The 13,481-nt window shown below is 38.2% G+C and overlaps 1 protein-coding gene across 6 annotated transcripts in view; it reads left to right on the top strand.

Annotated features, from left to right (window-relative positions):
* Slitrk3 (SLIT and NTRK like family member 3) overlaps positions 1-7,584 on the top strand; it is an 11,888-nt gene extending 4,304 nt beyond the window's left edge. For 5 of the 6 annotated variants that reach the window (XM_010604189.2, XM_010604190.3, XM_033762511.1 and 2 more), the window contains exon 2: positions 2,069-7,584. In XM_010604189.2, the coding sequence (XP_010602491.1) occupies positions 2,087-5,029 (2,943 nt within the window). In that variant the 5' untranslated portion in view covers positions 2,069-2,086 and the 3' untranslated portion in view covers positions 5,030-7,584. Of the gene's footprint in view, positions 1-424; positions 460-2,068 lie in introns of those variants that run through there. The other variant, XM_010604191.3, reaches the window with a different exon arrangement.
* The last annotated feature ends 5,897 nt before the right edge of the window (positions 7,585-13,481 follow it).

Here is a 13,481-nt window from a genome sequence, read left to right as displayed (position 1 = left end):
AAAAAAAAAAAAAAAAAAAAGGCAGCGCGAGAGAAGTCCGAGATCCTGCGCTGTGATCAAGCCTTCCTTCCTCCCAGCCTTCCTCCCGGTGCCCAATGGGGTGCAGCCAGTACCCCCGGAGAGCAGCTTCTGCGGCGGAGGCGGCGGCGGCGGCGGCGGCAGCAAAAGCAGCGGCGGTGGACCCTGGAGCCTGCTGCAGCCCGTTCTCCTCCCTCCGCTTTTGACCGTGCCAAGCGGCAGCTCTGCATCCTAAAGAAGCCCATTGAAGAACACATTTCATTCTCTGCACGTCTCAAGCTTGCTTTTCCCCGCTCAGACCCCCCTTCCCCACCCCCATCTCTTTTTGCTTCAGCTTCAGCAAGGGGAAGGGAGGGACAAGGAACAAGAGAGAGAGAGAGAGAGAATCCTTAAACTCCAGCCCCCCCATGTTTAGTGCTTTAAAAAAAATCTGCAAAATAGGTAAGTCAAAGACATCTGGAGCTTATCTTGCCTAAACTGCAGGGATGTGAAAAAACAGGAAAAATATTTCAGAAAAGAATGGTGAGGAAGAAAGGACTTAAATGGATTTTAATATTTTATAAGGCAACGGGGAAGACTGATTCTGCAATGTAGTCTCATCTGCCTTCCCTTTTTCTCATTTAATTGTTTCTAAAAATTGACTACTGCACGCCTAAGGCAGATTTCTCTTTGCTTTCTCACGGTTTCTCTTTTCCATACAACTGTGTTCATTATATGCAAGTTCATTGCAAAAATAATTTTTTTTCACTTTCCCTATAAATTGTATTATTATATTTCAAGTTAAGAAAGATACCCTTGATGTGTATATGTATGTGTGGGGAGAAAGTACATGTTTGAAACTCTGATTTATTTTCATCGATTAAAATCGGCCATTCAATTTTGATTGTTACTCTAATGACTGAGGAAAGACAATGTAATAAAGCTGTATTATAATTTATTTATGGACAGATTGACATGTACTGATGAAATTAGGTGAAGGAAGAGAGTCATAGAGGAAAGCTCTGTGTTGTTTTTAGAAGAGTGTACTGAATTCATGATTTCTGGGAAAAGAATAATTTTTGAACAATATTTCATGTAATAGATCATTTATCAGCAGATAAGAATTGAGGTTTCCACCCTCCCTGGTCTTTCACTACTATCTGTAACCAGCCAGGAGCACTTCTAGTTTTTAGGGTACCTCAGTTGATCTTGAAGGCAAAAGAAAAAAAAAAAATTCCAAACTAAGCTCAGACACTCCCAGGCTTAGCTACCTTTAGTTGTCACTATATTTAGCTCTGAGGACTGCATGGGTATGTTCCTTAGAAGGGCTAATTCTTCTTCAACATTTTAGATAGCCAAAAGATAAAACATGTAGGAGTAATTTATTTAATTAAAGGAGGTGTCGATAATCAGTGCTTATGCAGAAGGGGTTGGGGTATGGGAAGACACTGGCCATACGCTGTAATGTAGTATGTTTGATAGTTTCTTCAAAGAAATCTCAAGTTTTCCTGAGGCGCCAGTCATCTTATACCTTTCAGCACAGGATTCTGGGCAGTGGGCTCATACTTTATTAAACTGTTTAATAACTTTGGGATATATCATGTTTATTTTAATAGCAGAAATGTATAAAGGGAAGGACACTTTTCCACCAGAGAATAAGGTTCACAATGGGCATGGTTAAAGCCAATATGGGCTTTAACAGCTAAACAAGTGTAATGGCTAAATTATTGCCAGTATTAGTGAATCTGGCTATGTTTAAAGGACCGAACAGAATTCCCATTCTGTTGTTTTCTATGAGAGATGCAAGCTGCTTTTGTTCATGTGATATGCCGTTTGCCAAGTATGGCTAGGTTCAGGAAGCTGTCACTGCATGTTTGAATATTTCAGAGTCTCCTATGATTAAAATATAGGGCACGCTCTAAACATTAAACATGTTGCTCGCTCATTTTGATTGTCAGTTTGGATAATTGCTGAAGTCTTTATATCACTCTTAAATAGCCCCACATGTAGGAGTCAATTAAAATAGTACATGACTAAAAGCTAAAAATCTGCATCTTTATTTCTGTTGCAGTTTTGTAATCAACCACGAATGATGAAACCTTCCAGAGCTGAGATGCTTCACAGAGGGAGGATGTTGTGGATAATTCTTCTAAGCACAATTGCTCTAGGATGGACTACCCCGATTCCCCTCATAGAGGACTCAGAGGAAATAGATGAGCCCTGTTTTGATCCATGCTACTGTGAAGTTAAAGAAAGCCTCTTTCATATACATTGTGACAGTAAAGGATTTACAAACATTAGTCAGATTACTGAATTTTGGTCAAGACCTTTTAAACTGTATCTGCAGAGAAATTCAATGAGGAAATTATACACCAACAGTTTTCTTCACTTGAATAATGCCGTGTCCATTAACCTTGGGAACAATGCTTTGCAGGACATTCAGATGGGAGCTTTCAATGGTCTCAAGATCTTAAAGAGGCTATACCTACATGAGAATAAACTAGATGTCTTCAGAAATGACACCTTCCTTGGCTTGGAGAGTCTGGAATACTTGCAGGCAGATTACAATGTCATTAAACGCATTGAGAGTGGAGCATTTCGGAACCTAAGTAAACTGAGGGTTCTGATTTTAAATGATAATCTCATCCCCATGCTCCCTACCAATTTATTTAAGGCTGTCTCTTTAACCCATTTGGACTTACGTGGAAACAGGTTAAAGGTTCTTTTTTACCGAGGGATGCTAGATCACATTGGCAGAAGCCTAATGGAGCTCCAGCTAGAAGAAAATCCCTGGAACTGTACCTGTGAAATTGTGCAGTTGAAGAGCTGGCTAGAACGCATTCCTTACACCGCCCTGGTGGGGGACATCACCTGTGAGACGCCTTTCCATTTCCATGGAAAGGACCTGCGAGAAATCAGGAAGTCAGAACTCTGCCCCTTGTTGTCTGACTCAGAGGTGGAAGCTAGTTTGGGGATACCTCACTTGTCATCAAGCAAGGAGAATGCGTGGCCAACGAAACCTTCCTCCATGCTGTCCTCTGTCCATTTTACTGCTTCTTCTGTTGAATACAAGTCCTCAAATAAACAGCCGAAGCCCACCAAACAGCCCCGAACACCAAGACCACCCTCTACATCCCAAGCTTTATATCCTGGTCCAAATCAACCGCCTATTGCTCCCTACCAGACCAGACCACCAATTCCCATCATTTGCCCTACTGGGTGTACTTGTAACTTGCACATCAATGACCTTGGCTTGACTGTCAACTGCAAAGAACGGGGATTTAATAACATTTCTGAACTTCTTCCAAGGCCACTGAATGCCAAAAAACTGTACCTGAGTAGCAACCTGATTCAGAAAATATACCGGTCAGATTTTTGGAATTTTTCTTCTTTGGATCTCTTGCATCTGGGGAACAATCGCATTTCTTATGTCCAGGACGGGGCCTTCATCAACCTGCCCAACTTAAAAAGTCTATTTCTCAATGGCAATGACATAGAGAAGCTGACACCTGGCATGTTCCGGGGGCTACAGAGTTTGCACTACTTGTACTTCGAGTTCAATGTCATCCGGGAAATTCAGCCCGCAGCCTTCAGCCTCATGCCCAACTTGAAGCTGCTATTCCTCAACAATAACTTGCTGAGGACTCTGCCGACGGACGCCTTTGCAGGCACATCCCTGGCTCGGCTCAACCTGAGAAAGAATTATTTCCTCTATCTTCCTGTGGCTGGTGTGCTGGAACACTTGAATGCCATTGTGCAGATAGACCTCAACGAGAATCCCTGGGATTGCACTTGTGACCTGGTCCCCTTTAAGCAGTGGATCGAAACCATCAGCTCAGTCAGTGTGGTGGGAGAGGTGCTCTGTAGGAGCCCTGAGAACCTCACACACCGTGATGTGCGCACCATCGAGCTGGAAGTGTTATGTCCAGAGATGCTGCATATTGCCCCGGCTGGAGCGTCCCCCGCCCACCCTGGAGATTCTCACTTTGCTGGGGGCCCAACGAGTGCATCACCTTATGAATTATCTCCTCCCGGGGGCCCTGTGCCACTTTCTGTGCTGATCCTCAGCCTGCTGGTTCTGTTCTTTTCCGCAGTCTTTGTTGCTGCGGGCCTCTTTGCCTATGTGCTCCGGCGGCGTCGGAAGAAGCTGCCCTTTAGAAGTAAGCGGCAAGAAGGTGTCGACCTCACAGGCATCCAGATGCAGTGCCACCGGCTGTTTGAGGACGGTGGAGGTGGTGGTCGTGGAAGTGGGGGTGGAGGCCGACCCACGCTTTCTTCGCCAGAGAAGGCTCCTCCCGTGGGTCATGTGTACGAGTATATCCCCCACCCGGTTACCCAGATGTGCAACAACCCCATCTACAAGCCTCGCGAGGAGGAAGAAGTGGTTGCTTCAGCAGGGCAGGACGCAGGGAGCACAGAACGTGGGTGTGCTGGGACACAAGCACCGGGAATGGGCGAGGTTCTCCTAGGAAGCGAGCAGTTTGTGGAGACCCCAAAGGAGACCCACAGCAACTACCGGACCTTGCTGGAGAAAGAGAAGGAGTGGGCCCTGGCAGTCTCCAGCTCCCAGCTCAACACCATAGTGACGGTGAATCACCACCACCCTCTTCCCCAGCACTCTGCGGCTGGTGGGGTTCCAGGGGTCGTTGGGGGAGCTGGGGGAGACTTGTCTGGGTTCCGCCACCATGAGAAGAATGGTGGGGTGGTGCTGTTTCCCCCCGGGGGAGGCTGTGGTGGTGGCAGTATGCTACTTGACCGTGAGAGACCACAGCCGGCCTCCTGCACAGTTGGATTTGTGGACTGTCTGTACGGCACAGTGCCCAAATTAAAGGAGCTACATGTCCACCCCCCTGGCATGCAATACCCAGACTTACAGCAGGACGCCAGGCTCAAAGAAACCCTTCTCTTCGCAGCTGGAAAGGGCTTCACAGACCACCAAACCCAAAAAAGTGATTACCTCGAGTTAAGGGCCAAACTTCAAACAAAGCCGGATTACCTCGAAGTCCTGGAAAAAACATCCTATAGGTTCTAACGGAAAGAAGAAAATAAATTAGTGATCTTTTTTTTTCCCAAAAGAAAAGGAAAATAAAAGAAATATATCCCTTGCTCCTTTTACACTTGTCTCAATATCTCCATCCTCACAATCTTCCCTGCCCTGAACAGAATTGAAAGCGCATGATAACTACAGAATTCAGATGGATGCTCTCCCCTCTCAGAGTGGTTTGGAGGAAGGGCCATACTCAGATCATTAATCAATGAAGTGCCTTCGCAGACTTTTGCCAGCAAAAGTTATCATTATTTTTTATACTGAAACTTGAGACTTTGACTGTGCCATGCATAAGGTATATTGAGGATCATTGTATTGATCCCAATTAAGTAAAATTCAATGTGTCTTTTATTTTCAGTAACTTTTTTCTTTAATTGGAGTTTTGTTTGAAAAGGAGGGGGGGAAATTGACATTTGTGGCTCCCTTCCCTCTTCCCATCACGGCACAGTTTCTGTACATGTATTAACAATGCAGTTTGCTGCATGCCTGAAAACTGCAAGACGGGAGGGAGGGGGCGGGTCTTGCTCGAATGTTCTCACTCAATCTTTTGTCTCTCTCACACACTCTTATAGGCAAACCACAAATCCCTGCAGACAATTAGGTTCCTAAACTTGCAGTTGTTGCACACACACACACACACACACACACACACACACACACACACCGCTCCCTTCTAACCCAATCTGCTTAGTTCGGGTTTGATCTATCTCTCTCCTCTCCATGTCTTCACCTTCCCTCACTCCTAGTGTACAGCTCAGAGCTTCTCTCCCAGGACCCTGGGAAAAGTCACACTCGAGGCTGGATCCTACCGAAGTGAAGGCCCGGTGGTTTAACAGCTGGAAACACACCTAGGGATAAGCACCCTCTTTGTGACACTTCATCCTGATGCCAAGATTTTTTGGAGAACATCTGCACTTTCTTATATATATCTATATATATAATATTAAAAATAAAAGAGCAACTGGATATATATATATATATATCACTAACAGCTTTGTAGGAAGCACTTTTAATGTTTTCTCTCACACACAAAGGTTCAAAAGAAATGTGCATATATTTATTCTGTAATTTCAGTGATTATAAATTGTAAAGGTAATGTTTAATCATTGTATAGTGATTATGCGTCTGGTATAGCTTCCCAATAAAAAGATTTTGAAAATCATAATACATTATATATAGAGGATACAAAGCTTGAAATTCAAAGCTTCAGCTATGCCATACGTTTTGTGCTCCCATTTAAAAGTAATTATTTCTTTTACTTGTTATTCAGAAAGCTAATTTTTTAACAAGTTTGATGCACTGTGATATTGATAAATCTTATAATCCATCTCCCCTACTCCATACCACAATACATGTAGGACTTAATAATGTCTGAATTATAGTTCATTTCTTTTTCTTGGACTGTGAATTTCAAATTTAGTACCCCAACAAGGCACTCTTTCATAGGCATGATGCTATTGGGAGAAAATAAAGTAACTAGATTGCTAAGAAGTATAGAATTATCAGATGAAGGCAATCAAGAATCCATGCATCTTAGGCTAGTAAACGACACAAAGCAAATAGAAAGTGAAATTGCTATCTTTTAAAAATATGCACTAAAATTATATATGGACCGATACTCCACTCCCACCTCCCCACACTTGACACAATCAAAATCAAAAGCCTTGAAGTGATGCCAATTTGACTGTCAGAAATATAATATTTAGCCACTGTTTCTCCTAACCACTGATGGCAAAGGACCCCAGTAATGTTTGAACTTAAAACAGAGAATGCTGAATGAGTGCTATTTTACATATGATAGTGGGATGATGTGGAAAAACTAACTTGACAATAATACAAGTTATGTTCCATTTGCCTGTGCATGAAACCAAAGAAATTGGGTTTGAGGATGCCAGTATTTTGATAAAGAAACCTGAATTTTGAGCCAGGCAGGGATCTTGCTAGGCCAGTAGAGGGCAGCAGAGCTCCAACCAGCCACAGACTCCGCAGCTACAGAATTGCAGTGAGACCAGTGTTTTGTGCCAGTTTCCTCAAGCTGCTCTTAGTAGAAATTATCATTACGTGTTGAATGTAATTCATCATAAGTCACTGATGCCTTACATCACATTTTTCCCACAAAAAAGAATAAGACCAGCATTTTTTAAAGCTGAGTGATAGGTAAAGCATTAAGGAACTGTATTAAAGAAAAGACCTAAGGATATCTAGACTCCATGTAACCCTTGATTAATTATGTATAACTATCATCAAAGGAAGCCATCAAAATTAAATATACAAATATAACACAAAAAAGTGCAACTTTTCTGTACTATCTTGCATTTGATGTGTTGAACCTAAAACTTTGACCGTCAATTATTTGATGCATATTTTACAATTACATAGGGGGGGAAAAAAAACACCACGGACATAATTTACCATAACTTTATGGAAAATACTAAAATGAAGCTGTTCTTATTCAAGACAGTCAGCCCAACTATTAAATATGCTATTTTTCTTCTCTTTTGCTCTTTTCTCCTTTTGATTTTTGAGACAGGGTCTCACTACATAGTTCAATCTGGCCTTGAACTCGCTGTGTAACTCAGGCTGGCCACCCATCCTCCTGCCTCCGGGATTACAAGCATGAGCTGTCAGGCCCAGCTCATGTTCTGTTTTTATTTTTTCCCTAGGTCATTTATTTTCCAGTGATCTCACTTTCCTCCTTTCTAATCATCTTTCTTCTTCACCATTTATTTTTTAAGGAACAGACAGCCTTAGGTTTTAAAACTCTAAACTAGAAATTTATCATACTTCCATTCCTCTTAATCAAATATGCTGGTGAGCAATAGAAAGTACATTCAATCTCAAAGTACAAATCTAGATATTTCTGATATTAATAATCACCTGTTTAATAACCATACACACACATCCAAAACATTGCATAGCATACAAATCAGGTTGAAGTACAATCCCTAATGACCCTGGTGCTTTTGACATTTGGAAAATAAGTCTCCATAAACCATATCAAATTATAATATCAGAAGTAATTTTAATGTTTATTCTTTATCAAATACAGAAAGTAAGACCATCTTGTCTTAGATACAGATAGTAATCTCTCTCTTGAATGAGAAATACATTTATTCCTCTTGTGAAAATAAATTATATGAGAATGGAATTTTATATTGAAAATGACAAATTTTTGCTTCCATGGATTTGTCTTCATGCTGGCTGAGCCACTTATTTTAAAATTGCATTAAAATTACTTCAGTTAGATTTAATTTGTAATACCAGATATATTTTCTGGTATCGTGGATACTAATATAGCTACAGATTAGAATCAGTCTTTCATTCTTTTCTGGGATAAAATACTTATTCTTTAAAAAATAGATAATTCATTTTATAACAGTGATAAGCTACTAAAGCAGACCAAGATCTGACAGATATTTGCTATTATCCTTTCTTCTCTTTACTACTAATTATAGTAATAAAATTTGGAAATAACAAACGTTGTAATATCCCATAAACTGTGGCATTATTAGACAATAATTGCAAATGAACTATTAGTTTAATTCAGTAATAGTTTAAACATGGTATATATCATTGTATGGTATATTAATGTGGGTGCTTTTATATTTTTATTTAGGAATATATATTATTTCTTCTAATTGCAAGATACTTATAAGTATGATGAATACCATATTTTAATAAAAATTCAGAGAGGGAATCACAAGGAAAGTATAATGACTGAATTTGAGAAGAATTTTTTTCATTTTTTTCTCTTTCTCCTTCCTTATCTGGGAGTTTAGGTCTAAACTCTTGCTATGTGAAAATAATTATGTTTGTGTTTCAGATTATGAAAATTTACAATGCAATCTTACTAGAAAGACTTTAACATTATAGCACATTATTTCATTCATTTGTTTAAAATTTATTATTTGTACAGCCCTGTTCTTTGGCAAATTATTGTTTAAGCCAATACATGTTGCATTTTTGTCACAAGGCTAGGACAAAGGAAACATTAGTGAAATATTTCACAAAATATGATACATATGAGTACAAGTCAAGATTATTATGAAAGAAAATGGTAAAGCAACCCCATCTTCAGTGATTTGAGCTATTTTGAACTCAGACATTATTACATGTATTTAGGTCAAAATTCTCACCTATGAAAATTCAGGTGAAAAGAACACAGATATCATTAACTCACCCTTTAAGTGTTCTGTTTAACATTATAGGTATTTTAAAATTAATAGGAGCAATAACACATATGTAATTGGGCAATCATGTGTGTGTACATATATATACATAGCACTATTATATATGTATATACCTTGTATATACATGTATATAATTTATATATGCTGAATTATATGTAAATTATGCATTTTCTTATATGTATAACAATTTCAGTTTTATGCACTTTTTTTTTCATCTGTCTAGCCACCATCTAAGTGAAGCTGGATGTGATTGTTAGTCTTCATTTTGGGAATATTCATATGTAAAGTAAAACTGTAATTAATATTTCTGAATTTAAAAGGTCTTTTATCCTCCATTTTGTTTCATTTTGTTATTTAAGTCCTAGGGGAAAAATCTCAGTTCAGTTGTGATTTATCTGAAGTTAAATCTTTACAGTAAAGTAACTAATTTCTTACAAGTATGCAACATAAGTCAAATGATAAACAAATGCTACTTTTTTTAGAGTTTTCTATTTCTAGAATAAATTTTACAGGTGAAAACCATTTTAGTACCATTGTTAATTAGATAAGATCTTTGTAATTTAGATATGTAGATTTGTAATCTAGATATGTAGAAAAACTGATATTTTGAAGGTTAAATGTAAGAGAAGTAAAGTTTTAATTTAAGGCATTCACACAGTTCACTTTAACATGAATCCTTAATAATAATAGCCAGAGTAATAGAGAGATGACCATTTTTAGCATGCCAATACAGAATCTGAATCAAACAACAAGATTTTTACTAACAAGAAATCAGGTGTACATCAGGGTTGTTAGTTGTGGAGAGGCAATGCTTTTGCCAGTTTAATTTTGATAAATATATATATTTGAGGAAAAGTATCATTTTCTTTTTATTGTATTTATATACAGCATATTCCAAGTGATTTTAAACTTCTAGTAGAAAGTAATTCTTGTGGTATTCACAGTGAATTTATGATTTGATATAACACCAATATATCTTTAAATATTAAAACATAATTACAAAAAAGAAGGCTTTCCTCATTACCACTTAGAATAGTAAGGCCCAGCATGCATACCTTAATGTTTTATAAAAATACTTTGGCTACTTACATAAAAGTAGTTTTCAATATAATAAGTTGCATCAAAACCAAACAAGTTTCAGCAAAACCAATAATGACCAGATAAAAGCAAATTTACATGTTTTGTTTCAATAAAATCCTAAATCTTTTGATCATGAAAGGCACATTACCTGGTTCATTACACTCTATTATGTAGAAAGAAAAAGCTTTGCTCTTCTGACACATGTTAGTTTTGCAATTTATTTGAATGAAGGAACATTATAATGATTCTTGGTGACTTTATAATCAGAACAAAACTTCCCTAACCTGGGTGGGGATGGCAAAATTCTCTACTGAAAGGAAGACGCAGCCTGACTGATCATCTTTGTCAGGGAAGGGAAGGAAGTGCTTCTGTTCCTGACAGACCTGCTTCTCCTTCTTGTGTCTCAGCGCCAGGATATTTCTGTGACTAACGGCACATTTGTTGAGCTCCAAGTCAGTGCCAAGGTAAGACCAAGGATTGATACGAGTCCTCACTTTCAGTGACAGAAACTCCATTTCACTTATCTCTGTAGCTAAGCTGAGAAAACAGTTCAATTTATTTCCTTTAGATTTGAAATCATTTGTAAGTTTGGGGAAAATCCAGAATTTAATAATAAAATAAGAACCACTTATGGAAATCAAATGAGAATCAAGAAGTATCTTAAAAACATGAAACCTATCTTTAAAATCTCACCATTTTGCATTTCCACTTCTGAAATACCCTTTATTTTTGTTTTGGCATGTAAAATTTTGGTTAACTAAAATAAAAATATCCATCTCCCTTTCTAGAATTCACACACTTTCTTTTTCCTTTTTTGTTACTCACATGTTACATTATCACTTAGAATTCTGGAAATGATTTATTTGGAAAGGCCAATTGTTTGGTCAGTGTCTACTAATTTTATAATAAAAACAAGTTAGTCAGATATGTAAACTTTACTCTGTAATGGGGCAGAAAATCATGTGCTTTATCTAAATTGAAGATTTTATATGGGGTACTCAGGGTCAGTACTTTTTTCCCCTACCTGTGTTCTTCTTCATCAGCTCTGAATTCACAGTTTTAATGCTCCCATATTCCAAACTGACCGTTCTTTGTTGTTTTACTTTTCTAGGTGGCAATAAAAGGAAGGTGGAAATAGAATATGTCAATTTCAGGTGCCATGTAATTGGTCTGGGAAAAACCAGGCCTATGAACTGTTCAATTTCTCCTCAGGAGACCTTGAAAAGAAGGACAGTGGAAGGAGAAGGGGGAAAACATGAAACTGTCCATCCCGTTTGAAGATCATTTGTGAAAGGGCTAATGAAAAAGGCTTGGACTAGGTTTCCATATTAACCTTTTGATGTTGGTACCGGGGATCGAACTGAGGACCTTGCGCTTGTGGGAAGGGCGATGGAATCACTGAGCTAAATTCCGGGCTGATGTCCTATCTTTGGAAGAGCTGAAGTTCCGCAGGAGGTTTACTGGGTCTAAGCTCTAAGCCATTCCGGTTCTCATCTGTTACACTCATTGGACAGCACATAGAACCTTAGAAGTAACTAAGCCAGCTAGAATGAAAAAAATTCTAATGCAAGAATAAATCACTGGGGATAATTGGAGCTACCAATGTAGGATATTCACCGAGGCTTATAGTAACAAACAGTCTGACAGTCTGTAAAATGACTTTTCTTTCCTCTTTTTATTTCTTAAATTAGTTTCTTTTCCGTACAAACAATAAACCCTTAATTAATTTTTGGGCTATTTTTAACATAACTTTGTCATGAGTTCTGAACCAGAATTCATTAAAGGAACACAACTAAATTATTAATGTTTACTTAAGAACAAAATATTTATTTCAAATGACTGTAATTAATCATGCAATATATTCTAGAGCTATGATATTCCAGAGCCAAATATGTGTGTGTGTGTATTAATGTTTACTTAAGAACAAAATATTTATTTCAAATGACTGTAATTAATCATGCAATATATTCTAGAGCTATGATATTCCAGAGCCAAATATGTGTGTGTGTGTGTGTGTGTGTGTGTGTGTAGTTTCAAAGATTACTAACTGCAAAAGTTATTCTCCCCTACTCATGTCTATGACAAGAATATTGACAGTATAGATTATATTGAAATTGATTCTTATTTTGGATCACATGCTCTTCTCTCTCTCTAAATGTGGATAAGTGATGGTTGAACATTGCTCATATGCATTATAAATATAATTTTAGATATGGATATCATTTACCAATCTATCAAATAACTATAATTTACACAGTGCACTATTGCACAGGCACATTTTTAAAAAGTTTTAAATGTAAAGTGCAAAGGTTATAAGGATCTATTGTGGAATCAGGAACAGATACAGAGTTTTGATGCCAATGGTTTATTTGTTAAGTGATCCCAGTTTGAGTCGGAAGGTTATCCCTCGTTCATTTTAAAACAGTTATACAGTTCTGAGATACTCCATTGACGGTTCCCGCTTCAGTACAAAGAGAGTTACTCTTCGTAGACACCACGGCATGCCAATCCTGAAAAGAGAGTTTGGAAAAGAATTCTGAGGAACTTTTCGGCAAACTACTCTGTGTCAGCTCAAGGCAGTGTGCACAGCTTCATCCTTATTTCCACTGCCAAGGGCCCCACAGAATAGGGGAAAGAAATATCACACACGGAAAGTGGAGAGAGAGAAATCGTGTGTAGTCACCTGGGAAAAAGTGGTTGTGGTAATTTTGATAATGCCCACATCAGCTGCCACTTTTGAGAACGGCTGCTTTTTAGTGTTTTCAGTGACAACTAAGCAATTCTTTCAGAATATTCAATTTGCTCATGCCCATTTTTATACAGTACTGTACTATTATTTTATTTTCTGAAAACAGATATCTCTCATAAGCATCAGAATTTAATTTCAAATTCTTTTTATCCAGTGCATCTTTATTGACACAGTAGCTAAAATCTAATTATTTTCTCAAATACTAATATGCGCTATTTATACTGATTCCAGTGTGTGGGCATGTTTTAACCTAAGCATACCTTTCTTCGTCTTACCTATTTGTGTCCAGAAGACTGGCTTTTGAGAGCAGACTGTTTTTAACCTCTTTGTAGCTCAGTTTCTATGACTATTTTACACAGGTAGGGGGAAAAAGTGCTGACCCTGTGTACTCCATATAAAATCTTCAATTTAGATAAAG

The sequence above is a fragment of the Fukomys damarensis genome, unplaced genomic scaffold (genome assembly GCF_012274545.1).
Source record: "Fukomys damarensis isolate Sample0158 unplaced genomic scaffold, DMR_v1.0_HiC HiC_scaffold_12, whole genome shotgun sequence".
NCBI classification, from domain to species: domain Eukaryota; kingdom Metazoa; phylum Chordata; class Mammalia; order Rodentia; family Bathyergidae; genus Fukomys; species Fukomys damarensis.
Note: the sequence above shows the minus strand (reverse complement) of the source record. Positions and strands in the feature narration are given on the sequence as shown.